Genomic DNA, 21,592 nt, shown 5'->3' with positions numbered 1-21,592 from the left:
CGTAGTTGTCATCCTTTTTATTTTTTTACAGTATGTTTGTGTTATAGATCTTGCTCTAGATATAATAGTGATGTAGATCTAGATTGTACATCCAGAATCTAGATCTATAGCCTATTAATGTCATAATTAGACTAATTAGTTTATTTATTAAATTCATTTTAATTTGATTGTACTTTAAATCTAGATTTAAATAAATTTCCAAATAAACAAATAAAATAATATTTAAAAAAAATAACGCAGTTGGCTACATCGTATTCCGGAAGCCCGCCAATGTTTGAGTTTGAAAATTCGACTGTAACACACTCTTGTCCAATAGAGTAATTAGATTCTAGATCTAGAATTCTAGTGAATTTAGATCTAGATCTAGATTCTAGATCTATATATGTTTACATTTGGATTTTTTAAAAAAGTTATCTTCAGACAACTACAGGAGTAGACTCTATATCGATCTATATTTAGATTTAGATCAATACTTGCTAAAAATAGATCTAGATTTCTAGATCTAGACTAGAAATAGAGAGTTGAAAAGAAAAGTTCAAAACAAATACAAAGCCAAAGTCAAAGGGTTGAAAGGCAAAAGGTAAACAAAACACAATCACAAAGTCGACGTCTACCCTAGATCTAGTTGTTTTCTTTTTGTTATTCATTTAAATTGAAGTAATTGAACAGTTATTGTTATTATTATTAAGACAAGACTAAACTGAAACTACTTTACTAACTAGAGTTAGAGGTCTAGATCTGCAATCTGCATTGACAATCATTAGAAAGAACTATTATCTAATATCTATCATTCTATGAAAAACATGTGTATGTAGATCTAATTAATTAATTAAATATATCTAACATTTAACATCATACATTGATACACGTATTATGTTTATATCTATAGATTATAAATAGATCTATATTTCTATATCTATAGACTTAGACTATTATTGCTATTATTGTATTACATAGTTTCCGTATATTATTCCATATGTATATCCGTCTCAGGCGGATCATCATCATCTACTGATAGAGATAGATCTATCATTCTATGAAAAACATGTGTATATTGTATATAATATAATTAATATAATATATCTAATTAATATAACATTTAGCATCATACATTGATACACGTATTATGTTTTTATATAGATCTAGATCTATAGACTTAGACTATTATTGTATAGTTTTAGTATACTGACAGTCTGTAAGTGTAAGTATGGAATATGGAGTCTTTATCTAAGAAAAACATCAGTGACCAGGTTTTTGAGCTTACATACTAATAAGTTTATAAATAAGTCTACCACTCAGACTCAGGTTTTAGTTTCCATGAAGTACAGAGTTAAGTGATGAATATGGACTTGTGTTTGTTTCTACTTTAAAAAGTATTTAATAATATTTATAAATACAATTATATTTATTTTGTTTTTTTAATGTATGATGATAACAAACGGAAAAAACTGCTTCTTCTTTATTCTCATTTTTTACATCGGACTACCATAAGGGTTAGCTGTGAATATCAAATAAACAGCTGCGGACCAACTGGTTTGCAGTCATGGAGGATGAGGTGGAGTATTCCAGTGGTTAGGATATATATTCTTTTTTTTCTTCTAAAAATCCAGGGTAATGATTGCAAAAAAGCGAGTATAAGGCGCTTTAACTCGAAACCCGGGTAGATGAAATATATGTTAACTAGGGATAGTAATTCAATTCTAAGACTAGTAGAGACAACTCTGATTGTTTGATTTGAGGCACATCGGCACAATTTAGGCCATGTCGTGCCTGCAGTCCCTTAAGGACTACTCTCTCTCTAAACAACAGGGCCAGATTCTATACAGTCATATCATTAAAATCACAGTCTATTCACAGTTAAAATAGTCAAGGTAGTAAAAATTTAAATATTTGGTAAAAATCTAATGTAAATAGTGCATGTTCACAAATTCATAAATCAGATCTTCGTAGATAGCCCCACTTCCCGGATAAAGCCCAGTACCTTCCCAGGGTCGACATTATCAAATAGTGTATTTAAATTAGTGACTCTAAAATATTTCGCTCTGACATCCTGGTATCTGGGGCAATCAACGAGGATATGTTCCACGGTGAGGCGAGAGTCACAGTACTCACAAAGTGGGGGCTCCTCTTTCTTCAGTACAAAAGAGTGCGTGATGTAGGTGTGGCCAATCCTAAGTCTGGACATGGTCGTGCTACCGCGCCTTGTCAGACCCTTAGATGTGGGCCGCCACCTGACATCCGCCACAATCTGCCTGAGTTTACTGTGAGTCTCAGCCTCCCATCGGTTCTGCCACTCTCGATAGGTGGCAGAGGCAATACTTTGTCTCAGGTCCGAGTAGGGAATTTGGGTTCCTGACACCGCATGATTTAGGGCTCTCTTTGCTTCTCTGTCTGCGGCTTCGTTTCCCTCAATGCCAACATAGGAGGGGACCCAGATGAAGGTGACATCCCTACGGTCGGCTGTTATTTGGTCCAACAACTTCAGGCTCTTATGTACCAATGGGATGTCAGTCTTCATCCGCCCCAAAGCTTGCAATGCAGATTTGGAGTCGGAGCAGATTATAAATTTCCTCCTTTCTGATGCTTTTACGGCCATAAGTGCAAGCAATATTGCGTGCAATTCGGCCGTAAAGATGGAGCAGCCATCGGGGAGTCTACGGGAGATTGTTTTGTTCCGAAAGGAGCAGGCACACGCGACCTTTCCCTCCATTTTGGATCCGTCTGTGTAGATGGTGCCACAATCTCTGTAGCTCTCCTGCAGTTCCCTAAAGTGGACTTGTAGTATGCTTGGGTCTGTATTTTCTTTTTTGAAATTGAGGAGGGATAAATTTAATTTGGGTTTATTCATTAGCCAAGGAGGGTTCTGAGGGGTTTCTATTTTAGAGATTTGGTCAATGGGTGGGGTTAAATTTTGGATGGGTTCTCTCATTCGAAGGCCCAACGGCTGTATGACGTTAGGCCTTCGATTGTATAATTTTACCTCTGTGGGGTTAAATATGGAGTCAAAAGCAGGGTTCGTGGGGTTGGATTTTAGCTTTACTATATACTGCATTGCAAGCTTTTTCATTCTTATATCCATGGGGAGTTCTCCAGCCTCCACATGGAGACTTGGGATAGGTGATGTACTAAACGCGCCGAGACAGAAACGCAGGGCAGCATTTTGTATTGGTTCCAGTATTTTTAGGTACGACTTCCTTGCTGCTCCATATATGATGTATCCGTAGTCTAGCTTGGATCGAATTAGACTCCGATAGAGCAGCAGCAAGGTATCTCTGTCAGCTCCCCAGTCCGTATGGCTGAGTACTCTTAGTATGTTTAATGACTTTTGGCATTTCTTCTTAAGTTCCTTAATGTGGGGGAGAAAATTAAATTTGGAATCTAAGGTGAGGCCTAAAAATTTTGTAGTTTTCACGACAGGGATCTTCTTTTTGTGTATAAATAGTTCAGGGTCTGGGTGGAGTCCCCTTAGATTACAAAAATGCATACTAACTGTTTTGGAGTCTGAGAATTTGAAACCATTATAGTTTGCCCAACCCTGAATTTTGTTTAAACATAACTGTAATTTTCTTTCTAAGGTGTTCATGTTTTTCCCATAAGTGAGAATGACAAAGTCATCAACATACAAAGAGCACTCTATGCCAGGGGACAGCGCATTTATGATGCTATTTATTTTAATGTTGAACAGGGTGACTGACAGAATGCTGCCCTGGGGTACACCCATTTCCTGGTCATGAGTGTCAGAAGCGGAGTTGCCCACTCGAACCTGAAATTTTCGATCTTACAGGAATTCCTCCACAAAACGGGGGAGGTGTCCCTTAAGCCCCATAAGTGCCAGGTCACGTAGAATGCCATGTTTCCAGGTTGTGTCATAGGCCTTTTCTATATCGAAGAATACAGCTACTAGATGTTCTCTTCTGAGTAATGCATTTCTAATATAAGCTTCCAGCCTTACCAGGTGGTCAGTTGTTGTCCGCCTCTGCCGGAATCCGCACTGGTAGTTTGAGATCACTTTATTCCTTTCCAGGTACCAGACCAGCCTACTGTTAATCATTCTTTCCATGGTTTTGCAGATGCAGCTTGTTAGTGCTATTGGTCGATAGTTAGCTGGGTCAGAGCCGTCTCTTCCCGGTTTAGGTATCGGTATAACTGTGGCTTTCCTCCAGCTGTTTGGGAAAGCGCCTGTTTGCCACACACAGTTATAGACCCCTAGCAGGACTGCCAATGAGGGTTCGGGAAGGTGCTTGAGGAACTGGTAATGGATTTCGTCTTCTCCAGGCGCTGTGTCATGTGACTTGTCCAGCGATTCCCTCAGTTCCTCAAGCGAGAACGGTTTGTTGTAGTCTTCATTGTTCTCTGACCTGAATTCAATGGGGTGTCTTTTCTCCCTGGTTTTGACTTTTTGGAACTCTGGCGTGTAGTGTGCAGTGGATGATTTTTCTGCTATTGAGGATGCAAGGCAGTCAGCTATTTCTCTGGGGGACGTGACAGTTCGTCCTTGGTTTTTCAAATGCCCTATTGCATTTGATTCTTTCCCTTTGATTCGCCTTACTGCCTTCCAAACCGCTCTAGCAGAAATTTTGGCATCCAGACTGCCGACAAAACTTCTCCAGGAATTCCTTTTGGCTGACCATATGGTTTGTCAAGCCTTTGCTCTAGCTATCCTGAATAGCTTTAGGTTTTCCTGGGAAGGATTCTTTATAAATGCAGCCAGTCGTTTTTTCCTATCGCCAATAGCACTTTTGCAAGCTGTATCAAACCATGGTTTGCTAGGCCGTTTTGGATTTGCAGAGGTTAGGGGTATAACTTTCCTGGCTATACTTAGTAGCTTGCTAGCAAAGGTATCAGCTGGGTTCTGTTCATCGAGGATATTTTCTGTGATGTCCTTGGAGCATCTTTTTTGGAATTGTTCCCAATCGGCCTTATTCAGTTTCCACCGCTGAGGTCGTCCTAATGAAGGGAGATTGTTAGTAATGATGATTGGGAAGTGATCACTTCCCCGTAGATCATTGCTAACTGACCATTTAAAGTCGTCCAGAAGTCCGGGGATGCATACGGTGAGGTCAATGCATGTGAGTGATCCAGTTCCTGGGTGCAAGTAGGTCGGTGATGCATCATTAAGTATGCATAAATCATGTTGGAGGAAGATATCCTCCAGCATACGACCTCTTGTGTCGGTATTGTTGGATCCCCACATGGTGTTATGGGCATTGAAATCCCCAAGGATTAAATAAGGCCAGGGGAGTTGTTTCAATAGGTCCTCCATGTCTGCTCGGTTTAATGGAGCGCCTGGTGGTAGATACAGGCTGCAGCAAGTGATAACCTTGTGAAGGGTTATCCTAGCTGCTACGGCCTGTAGTGTGGTCTGTAGTTCTACCCTCTCATGGGGGATGCTATCCTTCACAAGGATACAGACTCCACCTGATGCTCTCTCTGCATCCTCAACATTCTTGCTGTAAGCACTGTAGCTTCGGAAGCTGATGCAATCTTTCAGAAATGTTTCCTGTAAGCAGACAGCTACAGGAGTCTCAGAGTCCATCAGTAGCTGCATTTCCTTGTAATTGGCCTTGAGGCCTCTACAATTCCACTGTACAATTCTGGAATCCATGGCTTATTCTAGATGACCTACTTGGAGCTATTTGGCTTTGGGAGGCCCCCGGAGGGGTTTCCCTTTATTCCAGTGACCATGGTATTTTTGTTCTTGGGTTTGGATGGAGAGGAGGACAACCCCCTTTTGGGGGAAGTCTTTCTCTCTGGAGAGGGGAGATCCCTCTGGTTAGAGCGGAGGTTATTTCCTCCTCTCTCACCTTGGGCATCCTCTCCGCTTTGATTTCTCCCCTTAGGGAGTTGATCAACCTCTAACTCGGTAGAGGTTGGGGTGTCTGGCTGGGTTCTCTGAGGAGAACCTGTGTCAGACATGATGTCTCCGGGTTCTCCCGGAGTATTGGTTTTGACATGCTGCTCAGTCTCCATGCTCTCATCAGCGAGCACAGAGAACCTGTTCTTTAGCATGACAACAGGGCTTTCTTGTTTCTTCAGAGGTGTGTTCTTTGGCGGTGTTTTCTTCTGAGTTGGAGGAGGAGGAGGGGGTGGTGGGGTCAATGTGTCCGTCTGTGTGGCTATGGATCTTCCTTTCTTAGCAACAGCCTGGGCGTAGGTCTTTGTCAAGCCGAATTGGCCCTTGGGTAGGGCCAGTACAGCCGATTTCGCCTGGCTAAAGGTACATCCGTTTCTTGCCTTGTACTCCTGCACGGCAACCTCCTGTTTCCACACAGGGCAGTCCTTGGAGTAGGCTGAGTGGCCAGCTTGACAGTTTGGGCATTTGAACTGGGCTGTGCAGCCCTTGTCCTCATGACCCTCTCCAGTACATCTGGCACACACAGTGTTCCTCTTGCAGACTGCCGCGCCGTGTCCATAACCCTGGCACTTGAAGCACCTCATGGGGTTAGGTATGTAGGGCCTCACTGGAACTCGTAGGTATCCTGCCTTCACATACTCTGGCGGTGTCCTAGTTCCGAATGTGAGGATAATAGTGGCGGTTTTGACCTCCTCACCCTCCCTGCGCCTGGTAATGCGCCGGGCATGGGTGACTCCTTCAATGCCCTCCACTATTTCCTTCTTGGAACATTCCAGTAGGTCCCTAGAGCTGATTACACCTCTGCTGGTGTTCAGACTCTTGTGTGGCATGACTTCCACTTGGAGATCACAGAGTCTTCTGCATCTTAAAAGCCCATCAGAGTGTGTCTTGCTGTCTACTTCTACAAGGAGTTCCATTGATTTGTGTAGCTTAGACACACTCTTGGGCTCTCCCACTACTGACTTGAGTCCCTTATAGATAATAAAAGGGCTCAACTTTGTCAGGCTTTTACCCTCCTCTGTGCACCTAACCACCAGAAATGATGGCCAGGTGGCACAGCTTTTTGGGACCTCCTCTTTTTTATCATCAATTCGACGTTTCTTGCCCAGACATAGGTCTGTGTGTTTTTTTGTCCATATATATTTTGGTTAATTCGGCACCTGTGCTCCCCACCCGCCATCGAGTCCAACAAGGGGACGGGCCATTCTGATGTCCAGAATGAGCCCGCCAGGGCTACACAGGTGCTATACTCAGTCAGCTGCTACATCGGACATGTGTCCGATACAGTAGCTCCCTGATTGACCCTCCAGCCACCGCCCTCCAGCATAGGTCGACGACCTATGCTGGTAGCTCGGCATGACCAGCCGGTTGACCCAGAGCGGGCCATCTGGGTCTCAGGTCTAGGGGAACTTGGAGCCAAAGTATTGTGTTGTTGTGGTTTATCCTTAGATAGCCACCACTCAAACACCAGGATCTCTTTATCCCCCCTTACCCGTCGCAGTCCACGGCAAACGGACTGGTCTAGGACGTAGTGAGAATTTAAAGTTAAGGAGACAGTGTGATGATCAATGAAGGTAGACTTAGGAAAAGAGGAGGCAGACACAATGATAAAAAAGAAGTAGGGCACTTTTGAGCTCCAAAAGTGCTAAGGAAAGAGGAGCGCAGTTTAACGTCATGTCTCGGGACGGAGACAACTCTGAAATAAAACAAATGCTGCCTTGCAGAGATAATCTTTACTGATCAAAGGCTTTGGGGGCATACCCAGAAAAAAAAAACAGGCTGAAGCTGTAATTAATGGACCTTCTGGCGCATAACATTGACACGCAACCTCAAAAAGATGTAATTAAAATATATGTAGTTAACATAATAATACTATACTTATTTCAGGTAAAAGAAAACATGACTTCTAGAACTGGATTATTTCCAGCTGTAACTCATTCCAAGAAAGAAGAAAGGCCTTCTTGTGTAATGTTAAAATTCAACATTTCCAAACCAAGTGTGAAAAAAACTAAGGATCCTGTTCTAGGATCAGCCTTGAATGCTGATGTCTCAAGATCTGTTAGCAAAGGTCCTCATGCAGCATGTGAGGCATGTTCTGCTAAAAAAAGTTTGCCAAGAATGCAGTCCCCAACTACAGATGCAAAAATCACCTTTTTAAAAAGAAAATCTGAATTTGGATTTTTAACTGCACAAAAACCTAAAAAGTTTCAAACTTTAAGCAGAAGCAGATCAACTGGTAATAGTATTTAATTTAAATATTTATAATACTTTAATTTTATTATTTATTATATTATTAAATTGTCTTAATGAGTACTTTGTAGCACTTTTAATCCCTAAAATATACTTTATCTCTGATATACATGTATGTTGTGTAAATTTATTCACAGAAAACTTGGCACCATATGTTACAGTACCTCGAAGCATACTTAAAAAAGATGAACTTCGAGTAAGTAAAAGTTCATTTAAATTTTCTTTTTTAAAAACAATTTAATACTTATAAATAAAAGTTTTTTTGTTTGTTTTTTCAATCTATAACTTGAGGTCAGACAAATCTATTCATAATCTCTGTGTATGTGAGCATTTCAATTAATATTCTTCTTTTTATGCACTATGAAAGATTTTTTTCCATCTATTCAGGCTCAAGAATCCCAACGCCGTGTTCAGTTTACTCATCAAGCAACAGATCAGGCCAGCTTAAGGTAGTTGGGATGTTAAAATTTATTTAATTACCAAAGCATTTTCTTGATTCAGCTTGATTTTAGGAATACTTTCTAGAAATAAAGTTCTAGGGTTGTCTAATTTTATGTTTGAAGTTATTATCTCTTAAGGAGCATTGTCAACTGTTTCATGGCATCAGTTGTATGTATCTAGGGCAAAGCTAAACAATTGGTTGAAAGAGAAAGGAAAGACCCCTGGAAGCTGTAAAAACCTGTTAACATTTGGTGCCCACTTGTCTGCAGTGAAAAGAAGGAGTCTAACTGATGTGACTTCTAGACAGGATTCTAAAGAAAATGTGAAGGTACTTTTAAATTCATGCATACCAAAAGAATTTAAAAATATTTGTATTCAGATATATATATATATATATATATATGAGATTTATGCTGAATTTTTAAAAAATAGGATTACAGTAGCTTTTGATTTTAATCAATTGACATTATAAATCTTGCCATCAATTTTTCCATCCTATTTAGAGATTGGCTATTCTCATGTCTAAACCTAAGCTAAGTAAGAAATAATGAAGATTTTAAAGAAAAACCCTGTTGTTAAAAGATCTTTACAAATGTCTTGTTGTTTTGAAAACATTATGGTCAAAAATCAATATACTATTAGAAAATATTTTGACAAAGCTTTTATCAGCTCACTCCGTCTGGTCAAAAGTTTGCACATGTTATTTCTCCCACACCCTAATCTCAGATCAAGCTGAAACTTAAACTATTATTCCTTTTACCTGATAACACAAGAATCAATTTTTAAAAAATCAATAAAAGAAATTAACCAATTAGTTAATTAATTGATGGTAATTATTTATTTTGTTTGGTATCTCAAACAAGGGAAAGAATTTAAACTAGATTGAAGTGGTGGTATAAGCTGAATTAGTCCCCTTTATACATCGCTGTCTGGGTCTTAGTGAACACAACATGAAAAGTAGGACAATAACTATACAATCTTCCATGTTCATAGGTTCTCCACTATCAGAGTGGTCACAGTGTTGGCTTGAGAAGCCTGAAAAGGTTTGAGCCATGAGTTCAAATTCAGGTTGTCCCCCCCCCCCCCCCCCTTTTTTTTTTTTTTTATTGGGTATTTTTATAAACGCTTTTTTTTTTTTTTTTTAAATTACATGACTGATCCAAACTAATTGATACAAGTACGAAAAAAGTATTTTTTATTTTTTTATTTTTTTTTATACATAGCCTAAAGATTCAACAAAATACAGAAAGAATTTATTTGGAGAAGACAAAACAGATTTATCTAGGGAAAATGAAAGAATCATAGAAGACACAATAACACATAATGAAACTGACACCACTAATAATGGTAAGAGTTCTTTTTTTTTCCACTTTTTTTTTTTTTATTGCAATGTCTTTTCAATTAATTTATAGAGCATAATTTGTTTACTTGCATGAAATAGATAGATAAGATCTCAACACTTTCCCATTTGTATTTAGCATTGTAGCTGTATGTCAACAGAACAACATAATATACTCAATATATTTGTTTCAAATTATATAAAAATTGTTTTATTTTTCACATGACAGTAAATAAATAAAAGCTTTTAAAAGTTGTCATTTTCCATATTATGATAAGAAAAAAAAATGCAGCATTTTTTCAGAATAATCTCTTTGTTGTTAAGAAGACATGTTATCACTGTTATGTTTTTTCTCTCCACATTTTATTTATGTCAGGGTTCAAAGGGAGGGTAAGGAAAGGTTGCAAATAGTGGGAATGGGCAAATGGCTAGTCAATTCATTCACTACCTGAATAAGAATAAGTCTCATTTCTTGTAGTAATGTCCATACACCTTGAATTGTGCTTATTTAAATGTAGGCACATTTCGTCAGGTTCACATAAAGATTTACCACTAATCATTAAAGTACTAATGTAACCACATCATTAGTTTTTTTCATCTTATGACTGTTAACTTGGATCAAATGGCAATAGATACCAAAAGTTGAAATAATTTCTTAATGTTAATCATATTATATCAAATTATGAGGAATCCACTTGCAAAGGACTGTAAGTCTAGTACGGTAAGTATGATTTTTCTAATAGATTATTTGTGAAATTGTTTACATACTGGTAGATGAAAAGAGATTCCTCACTTTTATTAATGTCTTAATTGTATTCTGTATGGATATAATGATTCAAACTGAATATTATCGAATTTTATATGCAAGGACAAATTCACTTCTTCCCTAGTGCCATTAGAGCATGAAACCGGTTGCCTGAATCAGCCAGGAAAATCAAATGACTTCTAGAGTTTGGTTAAAACCCTAATTAACATGCACCACTAGATTAACACATATGGATACACTAAGGATGCAATTATCTTCTGGTTTGAAGAGATGTCTTTTATTTATTTATAAGATAGAATAAGCCAGAACACTATGGTTTTTACCAAAATCTAAATGTCTTTGGGAATGGACTTCTCATATATACATTCATCTTTTTTTCTTGCACTGTGTGCTGCATTTATTGTTGGGGATCTGCCTCTTTCACATTAGTGGAATGAAATATATTGTTTTACTAGATTCTTAAATATTATATTTTGTATATGATCATAGATCTATTATTTGACATGCTTTAATTTCTTTTTTTTTTTTTTTATTCTTTCTGAAGAAGTTTGTACTAAAGAAAACATGACAGAACATATAAAAAGTATGTTGGAGGAATGTTTGGCTCTTTATCATGATGTAAGTTTTTGTAATTTATTTTACACTTTAAAAAAGTTATCTTATCAACATTGAACATTTTTTAAATCTATATTGTTTCTTTTACTTGTGCATTATGTTTGTTTTGGTGTATGGGCTTTTTGTCAATGAGCAGTCAGCTCCAAATGTATTAGGCCTTCACTCAGAGCCCAGCTTTTACCTGTGGCTCCAAGTAGTCAGTATGCAATCACATCTTTATGTCTATATGCGGCTGCATGGCGCAACATTTATTATAATGGACAATGTAAGCTATCAGACATCATCTAGCCATTGTTGTGGAACATACTGAGCACTGTGGAATATGTACAGCACATTAGTTATCCACCCCAGCCCAAACCAGATCTAGTTGTATTGAATCTAAAGGGCTTTTCTACCACTGAATGCAGATGGTAATGGGCAAGAGCATGAGGCTGATACAGCACAAATTTTCCTTACTTTAAACAATTTTTATTGCATAAGATACACTCCCCATGTTCACACATACCGATATGTATATATATGTATTTGTATATCTTCTTGTGAGCAGAGTGGGTGACTTTGTTAGCATATTGTTTTGTGAATGTGTCGTGTATCTGTGTTGACGCTGTAATTTTTTAACGATATAATATTTATACAAAAATCTCTTTCTCACAGGGATGCTCTTTGGAAATTATACTTGCATGGCTGGCCAAGATGGAAACATCAATTCCTGATGTTGTGAATTTTGCCCCCTTTTATGTGTGCAAAGCTAAAGTCTTGAAAGATTTTCCACAGATGGTGCTTGAAGTGTACACACAGGCTGTCAGAAATAATGCACAGGTACAGACCCAGGATACTTTCTCATTCATAATTTATTGTTGTTTACCTGTTTCCAATCCATGAACTTTTGATTTCAGAAAGCAGTAAATAGATAAATGCTCCTCACATTTCAGTATAACATTAAGTTCAATACATTATAATTATTGTCTTTTTTAAAAATGAATTTATTAAGCGTTTAATAGGTGTAGCCTATTTATGGATACATTAAAGCCAAAATCCTAACTCATCAATAGTTCATGTCCTTGAAATAAATACACATTTTATTAGTTTTGTGTGGTCTGTCTGTCTGTCCGTCCTGTTTATATCTCGTAAACTAGAAAAGATATTGAAAATCTGACATCATGATATTTTAGAGCTATCAAAGTTCTAATGCAATAGCTCCTTTTTTCTTTTCTGAAAGCGTAAAATTTAATTCTTAAAATCAACAATGCAAGCAGTTTTTTCATAAAAATACACCATTTTTACAATTATTTACTATTAATAGTAACAAACACAGGAGACTAGCAAGGCTATTTACCACATTTTTAACACATTTATACAAATGGTTTTAGATTTTTTGCCAAAAAAAATTTTTGTTTCAAAATTGTATTACTAATTAAGTAATTTCTATCCTACAAACTACATATATTTACAAAAATTATTAACTTTTTTTTTTAAAGACAAAAAATCTATTTAGTATGCATACAAGTGGAATTAAATTTAAAACAACAAATAATAAGCAGTGTTTCATATTATACACAACAAATAATAAGCTGTGTTTCATATTATATACACATTGTCATACTATACCTAATAGGAAAAGTTTTATTTTGTTGAGACTTTAAATGAGAGATTGGCCCTTTACAAAACAAATAAATCAATTAGATAATCATTCAATAACATCAGTTAGGCCAGGTTCACATTTAACTTCACCTTTACTTTCTCCTATCCCTTTGACTTTGGGATCGTTGGGGCATCACACAAGATCTGTCAACCTTCTTTCTCCATTCCTCTCTGTCCTTTGCATTTGATAGAATTTCATTCACTGACAGGCCTGACAATTCTTTGATGTAGTCTTCCCATCGCTTTCTCTGTCTTCCTCTTCATCATCTTCCTGGTACTGTTCCCTGAAGGAAGGTCTTTTTGAATCCTGAGAACCTTGTGATGTGGCCATAGAGTTTGGGTTTACCTTTTATGACAGTGATTAACAGGTCATCATGGGGTCCAATAAAAACTTTTTAATTTCAGGAATTACAGTCAATATCGACTTTTTTATCATATATTTAAATATTATCATCTTTCCCTTTTTTGTTTAAGGTGTTAAATTTACATATTTACACATTTGAATGAGCAATATCATTTTGTTGAAGAAAACTGATATTTCCTTTTACTTAAACTACAACCCTGCAGTAAGAACATAAAATTAGAATTTGATTCTTGGATGTTTTTAGGCTAGAATTTGTGTTATTTTGTTTAAAAATTGTTTTTTGTTTTGGGTTATATTTTCAGTTAAATAATACTAGAACGTTTTTTTTAAGCCTTGCAATGTTTTAGCTGATGAGATGAAAGCTGCAATAACACAGTGGCTTATGCCATGTGATAAGTCTTCTAAGCTGGAGACAACAGATTCATTTGTTACATTCAGATCTAGGGCCAATAGTGAATGTCCAACACCATTTTCAAAGAACCAAACACCTGAAAAGTCAGAAGGAAGCACAGTCAAGTATAAAATTACAACCCCTGCTAACAGGTAAATTAGGACAATCTTTTTTTTGTTTGTTATTTTAGTTCTTGGAAGAACTAACCCAGCCTTAACTTTCATACTGTTTTGTGGTTTCTAATCACATATACTATTTAGAACAGAACATGTGCTTTATAATGACTGGGAAAACAATAACAATGTAATGTTACTTATAGCACATAAATAGAACTAGAAATATTCACACCATTCATCATTTTCATATAATATTGCCATTATGAAGTCTTTAATATCTATATATGGCTCCTTTTGTCTCGAAAGGCAATGGATGCGCCCAAATGAGTCACTGGTTTTGGCTTAATCTTGAGACGGGGCAGAATCTGGTGTGGCTAATCAAGCCAATTCTAGAACGGCAGACTTTGCCACAATTCGTACATGTGTATGCCTCTGATTTAGGGCTAGCAGACAGGGCAGCTTTCTTTTTATCCCTCTTGATTAAAGCCGCTTCAATTCTTTTGTTCTCAGCAAGGGTTGTCCCAGCATGCACAGTCTGTCTCCATGCACTCCGGTCTTTGACTGTGTTTTCCCACATACTTTCGCTGATGCCTGAGGATCTCATGTCTCGCTTGCAGACATTTCTATATGTTAGTCTTGGGCGGCCCTTGGGTCTGACTCCTTTCACAAGCTCAGCATATAAGATATCTTTCGGGATTCTGCCATCTGGCATGCGGGTGACATGTCCGAGCCAGCGTAATCTTCTTTGTGTCAGGAGAGCATACATGCTGTTCATATTGGCCAATCTTAAAACTTCCTGATTGGAGACATGGTCCCTCCAAGAGATGCCCATTATGCGTCTCAGGCAGCGCAAGTGGAAACTATTCAATCTGTGCTCTTGGTACATGTATGTTGACCAGCTCTCACTGCCATAAAGGAGAGTGCTCACAACACAGGCGTTGTAGACTAGGATTTTGGTCGCTGTGGTCAATTTACCATTTTCCCAGACGCGCTTGGAGAGTTTTGCCAATGCTGTGGTAGCTTTTCCTATCCTTTTTGTCAGCTCGATGTCTAAGTCTAGGTTACTGACAATTGTTGAACCCAAGTAGGTAAATTCCTGCACCACTGAAAGTGTGTGGTTCCCAATTTGTATTATAGGTATTTCTGCGACGTCTTGTGCCAGGATTTCGGTCTTGGAGAGACTTATAGTAAGGCTAAACTCTTGACAAGCAGCTGCTAAGGCGTTCACTAGCTTCTGTAGACCTCCTTGTGAGATACGAGTGCCGCATCATCGGCAAACAGCAGCTCCCTTATCAAGATACGACGCCTTTTCGTTTTGGCTTTAAGACGTGCCAGGTTAAAGAGCCTTCCATCGGATCTGCTATGGATGTATATTCCGTCTTCCAGGGATTTAAAAGCACTGGATAGTACGACTGAGAAGAAGATGCCAAATAGTGTAGGGGCCAGTACACATCCTTGTTTGACACCGCTCTTTATGGAGAATGGCCTGGAGGAAGAACTTTCAAACTGAACGGTGCCCTGCATATTTTCGTGAAAAGCTGACACTAGTTTTCTTAACTTATTTGGGCAGCCACAGTCGGCACAAGATTGAATATCTTCGCATAGCTCCTGCCAGTATTTGTTAGCACATTGTCTCGCTACTCTTTGGGCATTGTTACATGCAGATCTGAGCCTTTTTAAGTTGCTTGGGGTGGGATCCTTCTTGTAGATTATCATGGCTGCTCTCTTGTTCGTAGTGGCAGTTTCCATTTCTGGTAGAATAGCTTCAAACCAGTCTTCGCTTTTCTTGGTTTTGTTTCCAAAAACCAGTGATGATGTTTGGTAGATTGTATCACGCATAAACGTCCAGCTTTTTTCTACCTCAGTCACAGAGAAGTTTTTAAAAGCTTCCTCTAATTTGTTCTCAAATTCGGTGCAAAGATCAGGATTTTTTGTGCTAGTAGTATTCAGGCGTGATTTTCTTTTTCCCTGTGATGTGTGGATCTTAGTTGGCAGCAGTCTTGTCCGGCAGGACACTAAAGTATGATCAGTATCACAATCCGCGCTTTGGTAGCTACGTGTCAGCAGTATATTTCCAATGACCTTTTTTCGTGTCAGTATCATATCCAGCTGGTACCAGTGCCCAGACCTAGGGTGCCTCCATGAGACACAGTGCTGTGGTTTTGTTCTGAAGTATGTGTTGGTAATGCAGAGCTTATGGTATGTGCAGAATTCAAGCAGTCTTTGTCCGTTCTCATTCATCTTTCCGATTCCAAAAAGCCCAAGACAGTCTGGCCAGGTAGTGTGATCTGATCCTACTCTGGCATTGAAGTCACCTAGAAGGATCATATGTTCTTTTTGAGGAATGTTTGCAATGGCTTCTTTAAGGTCTTCATAGAACTTGTCTTTGTCCTCCTGAAACGAGCTTAGTGTGGGGGCATAGGCACTAATTAGAGTGACTTTTCCAGATGATGTCATCATACTTATGCTTAGTAGCCGTTCCGAGCCACCAACTGGAGGGACTATCATGGGAAGAAGACTGTTCTTGACAGCAAAGCCCACACCATGTATTCGAGTCTCATCCTGTGCTTTCCCTTTCCAAAAGAAAGTGTAGTCAGTCTCGCGGAGCATGCCGTTTTCGGCCAGTCGGGTTTCTTGCAGGGCTGCAATGTCGATATGTAGCCTTTTTAGCTCGTTGTTTATAACTGCCGTCTTCCTTGCATCGTCGATCTGCCTTAGATCATCAGTGAGACCAGGACACATTGTCCTGACATTCCAAGTGGCCAGTCGCATGACAGGGATTTTCTTTTTCAGTTTAATTTTTCTTCTTTTGTTGCTTGGTGCAAGTTTCCAGCCTACTTGTCGTTTTAAACTAAGCTCTAAGCACCCATTAGAGCAGGCAAGCTGTGGCGGATCAGCACCTAACTGACTGGGGGCTGCTCAGGTTGAGGCGGGCGGTAGCTGATCAGTGAGGCGCGAAGACCTCTCCCACCGTCAGAGACAACCCATGGCGTCCATACATTACGCCAATCAAGTTGGACTTATAACCCGTAACTGTTGTCTCCCGTGTTGTTTTAGCCGCTTTGCAGCAGCACCAGAGTTTCCTCTCCGGGGCGCATTCCTGGGCCTTGGATAAAGGGGTCATGGGTGGCCCATGCGTCATGATCCCTCTTTCGACCTTGCTGATGTGATCCAAAGGAACGCATCGCATTACATTTGGCACCAACTCAGTTGCAGAAGCTGTCGGAGGGAATTTCGCAGCTGATACTCCCAACGCCTAAGGGGCTTCACTCCTGATTTCTCCTGAGGTTGTCTCCTGAAGCCTCAGTACCGCAAGGCAGCGGGGGTTTGAAGTCAGAGTACCCCTCTCCTAGATGAACTGCCTTACTAGGCTGACGAGCTCCATCTGCCCGAAGCTCCCGGTTTTGTGGCGCCAGGTATCCGCCTTCACCCCTTCACCTTTTAGTAAGAGCAGTTTCGCCGGGCTTAATATCTAAGCCACACGAGCAGGCCAGGTGCTGGACTTAGTTGTCAGAGGCTATTTGAGACGCATGCCATTAGGAGTATTTTATAGACAATGGGAGCTTAACCCCATTGACACCCCTGGCCATGACAACCTTTGAATATCTAATTCAAATCTATCTTTAATATCTAGTTTTGTAATAATGTCAAGAGGTTCATTCTGCTAATTGTTTCTCCCATCAGACAAACTTCTGAAGCTATGTCTGTTGTCACACCAGTCAGAAGATCCCTCCGTCTCTCCAGCAGACTTCCTACACCTAACAGACGTAGTGATGTTGTGGAGAATATAGAGGAGATCAGCCCTACAGACAGAAGATCCATGGTGTTCAAAATCAATCCACTTGTGCCAAGGGAGACGGATACTTTGGATAAATTAAATCTTGAGTCCTTGCCTAAAGAATAGGTTATTACTTTGTTGGGTTTTTTTTTAGTCTTGTAGAATTTGGTATATATACAACAGACTAATTGTACAGCACATCCCAATAGACAGGTGCAATGAAATTTCATAGATATATATATTTTTGTGTGAAGTTATGCCTAAATTTTTAATTACCACAGGATGTCTTTGATCATCCACTTTCAATTTTCCCAGTTGTATTAATTTTGAATTGTAATCTGTGAATTCCATCTATATCATTGTATACATGGCTTTTTTTTTACAAAACTTATATCAACTCACTCTGTCTGGTAAAAAGTTTGTACACGTTATTTTTCCCATTTCTTCTGATGAAGCTGAAATTTTGCACTTATTTTACCTGACAATACAAGAATCAATTTTTAAAAAGTTAACCAATCAATTAATTTATTATTAGTAATTAATTATTTTGTATGGCATCTTGAACTAGGGAAAGATATTGTACTTGACTAATGTGATGGTATAAGTTGAATTAGCCCCCTTTATACTTTGTAGTCGGCCGTTTTAAAGCTTAAAGCCAAAGATTCATAACTATGTAACCCACTATTTTCATAAGTGATTTGCTGGCAGAGTGGTTATTGTGTTGGCTTGGGGAGGCGTTAGCCCTCAAGTTTGAATTCAGGTCGTTCATCTTTTTTTTTTTTTTTAATAAATGCATTTAAAAAGCAATCATTGAGAAACTCCTTTCTATCTCCCCATACCCCTTTCTAACCTGGACCAGACAGGTGATAGGCATTGAGAAAGCTAGATGCATGAAATTGCACTAAACAAAAACAATTGGTAAAAATATTTGTAATTTGTTAGTTTGGATCTATTACAAATTTAAATATATAACTGATTCGAACTAATTACACTTAATATAAACTTTTTTTTTTTTAAAGTATTTTTTTAAATGTTTTTTCTGGTTTTGTTTGTTTGTTTAAATTGTCACTGTATGGAATGTAAAAACAAATATTGTAAACAAATACTGTTTTCAATAATTAATATGCCATGATAATACTAACATCAAGTTCAATGTAACTAACAAAAAGTTTTGCTAGTCTATTCTGTTTAACGATTTGTTTAAGTTGTAGGAACCTGTATTTTTCGTAATATGCATTGACTGACACACTTGGGAAGTGGATGTACAAACACCACTATACCTCCCCTGCAATAGGTCACAGGAAACATGCTAAATTGATTAAATGACACCAGTGGCCTTATGATATGGACAATTAGTTTTGAAACACCAATATTAATTATACAGGGGATTCTACCATACACTTAGAAGGTTATAAGAAATGTTTTGTGGTTTACAAAAATACAGTAACTTTCAAAATAAAGATCACTGTATGCAGGTTAAATTTGTGGATAATTTCAGCTCTGAAAATGCAAGCCAAAGTGCTCTTAGTTCTTTTAAAATCTTAAAAGTGGTCAGTTGTTATAAGTGTGTATTGATTTTGTATAACATTCGGTGATCGGTCATTTCATCCCCGGTCACTTCATCCCCGGTCTTTTCATCCCAGGTCACTTCATCCCCGGTCATTTCATCCCCGGTCATTTCATCCCCAATTAAATATTTTATGTAGAAATATGATTATGTAGAATGCTTTTTGACATTTTATGACTTGTTACTAATGCGTTTATAGTGTTTCCTCTTCCACTTTGTTTTCTTAATGAGAAATCTTATATTATATTGTAAATCTGGTTGTGTACTTAGCTATAGCGCTTCTATTGGATGTGGGGGTTGTAATATCATAATATTATCCGGATCAAAGGCCAAGGTTTGGTGGAAGTAGTAAAAATTCATTTGAGAGATAGAAGTGCGATTACAATAATTATGACCGTGCCGCTGATAACTTATCATCAAAGGCAATGGTGTGGTGAAAGTACAACCATGTTTCACTTTATTTTATTTTTCACTCTTTCTTGAAAATGGGCGCGTCATTTTTAGCGTTGAAATACGGTTTTATTTTTTTCTAATAAAGGCGGAGTTCACCCATCCTCGGGATATCATGTCGCCTGTATAAGTTTTGCTTTAATTCCTTTTAAACATTAACATGTTACAATTTTGTCATTTAAATAAAAAATGAATACATTAAATATTACTCATTTCATGATTTTTAAAATTACAATTTGTTAGATAAAAATGATCAGATGATGAAAATATCAGGGGATGAAATGACCAGGAACTGAAAATGCAAGCCAAAGTGCTCTTAATTCTTTTAAAATCTAAAAAGGGGTCAGTTGTTATAAGTGTGTATTGATTTTGTATAACATTCAATGCACAATTGTTACCTTATTCAAGTAACCACCTAATTCTGTGGCTTATAGTTGAGAAATATGGAAATGCAAAAAAATTGTGTACCTAATCTTATAAGTATTATTGACAATAGTCTTTTCATCTTCATGTAGATATATCTTTACAATTCTATTGCATATATATTATTTCAAAAATATTTTTTTTCTTTAAAGGTGCTTTTTACAGAGATTGGTTTTATATTGGTGCTCTTAATTTATTCTGAAGTATTTTGTTTTAAAGAATACTGATTGTTTGATCAAAAGTTGTAGAATACTAATGCTTGAAAAACAGTTGTATCTGCCATCTGTAGACACTTTATATAAACGTCATTGTATTAAACAAGTACTGTTGCAGCTATATTTTATTATTTCTAGTGGTGTGACAGGTGCAGTATTTGATAGTTGAGTTCAAGACCATGTCTGAAGTATTAACAGAGACTGTCAATTTTCCTTAAGATCTGAGAACTTATCAAGTCACTTGGTTCTGGTAATGGGTGCATAAAATTTTGTTGACATAAAAAAATCACTGTCTTTTAAATCAATTTTAATCATAAATGAATTGCAAATATACTCTAAAAGACTAAAATGTTAGTTGGTGAAAACTTGAGATATAACAAACCCTTAGTGGAAATGTTTGCTTCCTTCATCCAGGTGAATTTGAGTATAAAACCTATATTGAGGGTTGAAGAATATAATGTGTGAAACTTTTTTTGCATGTTTATTAATATAACTATAAGCCTTTATAGCATGAACCTAGTGATGAGAAATTATAAACTTTGTTCTCGGACTATATCCTGCTACTCACCAAGGTTTACTCCTTCAGGTAGAATAATAGCGCTTTTTAGTACATGTTGTCAGCACACTTAATTGGTGTTCATTTATTTCATTAGCCACTCTTTAATTTTTAGGTTATACTAAAGAAACTAGCAGTCATTACATTTGTTTAAAAATACTTTTAAGATACCGTTTATATTTATGCCTCAGAATTTTAGTTTTACCTAATATGCTGCCTATCGTTTTAGGTAAATCTCCAGTATCTAATAATGTCTTTTTTTATATCTATTTCTTTTCTCAAATCTACATAACCTTGCTATATATTAGGCATGAAAATCTAATGGATAATTTTTTTTTTTTGCTTATGACTGTAGCAAAACTAAACAGAAAAAGATCAATGTAAAGTGTGATTATATTAGTGTATTTTACACCATAATATAATCTGTTTTTCTACATGTAGATTAGTCTGTCTCTTATTCCTGTAAATAATTGATTTTGTTTCTGCTCTATGTACATTTTCATCCATGCATTTTGTAAAGCATTACTGACTTCCCAGTTCAATTTCACTGCTTATCATGTACTTAGCTGAATAAATAAAATATTTAGATCTACATTAAATGTTTTGTTGTTTTATAAATTTCTATAATTCTACTTTATATAGATCTACTGGCATGACAATATTTGTGTTCTATTTCATTTTTAAAAAGTGGGTTTACAAGTTTAACTATGATCTAGATCAGGAGTGGGCAAATTACAGCCTGCTAATGCTGCTCATGGACATCTACAACAATCAGGTGTGCCCACAGTATGTACATATAAAATGCCAATATATTTTTTTAAAAATC

General features: G+C 37.4%; 1 protein-coding gene across 3 annotated transcripts; it reads left to right on the top strand.

Moving 5' to 3' along the window:
• Positions 1-305: 305 nt before the first annotated feature.
• LOC106060884 (cytoskeleton-associated protein 2-like) lies at positions 306-21,365 on the top strand. Of its 3 annotated transcripts, none has more exons than XM_013218910.2 (10): positions 306-580; positions 7,742-8,090; positions 8,242-8,300; positions 8,492-8,553; positions 8,726-8,873; positions 9,769-9,892; positions 11,195-11,268; positions 11,920-12,084; positions 13,602-13,813; positions 17,462-21,365. In XM_013218910.2, the coding sequence occupies exons 2-10, from the start codon at positions 7,754-7,756 to the stop codon at positions 17,679-17,681; spliced, it is 1,401 nt and encodes a 466-aa protein (XP_013074364.2). In that variant the 5' UTR covers positions 306-580; positions 7,742-7,753; the 3' UTR covers positions 17,682-21,365. The 3 variants fall into 3 exon arrangements, with proteins under 3 accessions (XP_013074364.2, XP_055893604.1, XP_055893605.1); XM_056037629.1 differs by having other exon boundaries at positions 391-409; XM_056037630.1 differs by lacking the exon at positions 306-580 and adding an exon at positions 1,240-1,373.
• The last annotated feature ends 227 nt before the right edge of the window (positions 21,366-21,592 follow it).

The sequence above is a fragment of the Biomphalaria glabrata genome, chromosome 8, assembly GCF_947242115.1.
Source record: "Biomphalaria glabrata chromosome 8, xgBioGlab47.1, whole genome shotgun sequence".
In the NCBI taxonomy this organism is placed as follows: Eukaryota; Metazoa; Mollusca; class Gastropoda; family Planorbidae; genus Biomphalaria; species Biomphalaria glabrata.
The sequence above is the reverse complement of the archived record's forward strand: the minus strand, read 5'-3'. Positions and strand labels throughout refer to the sequence as shown.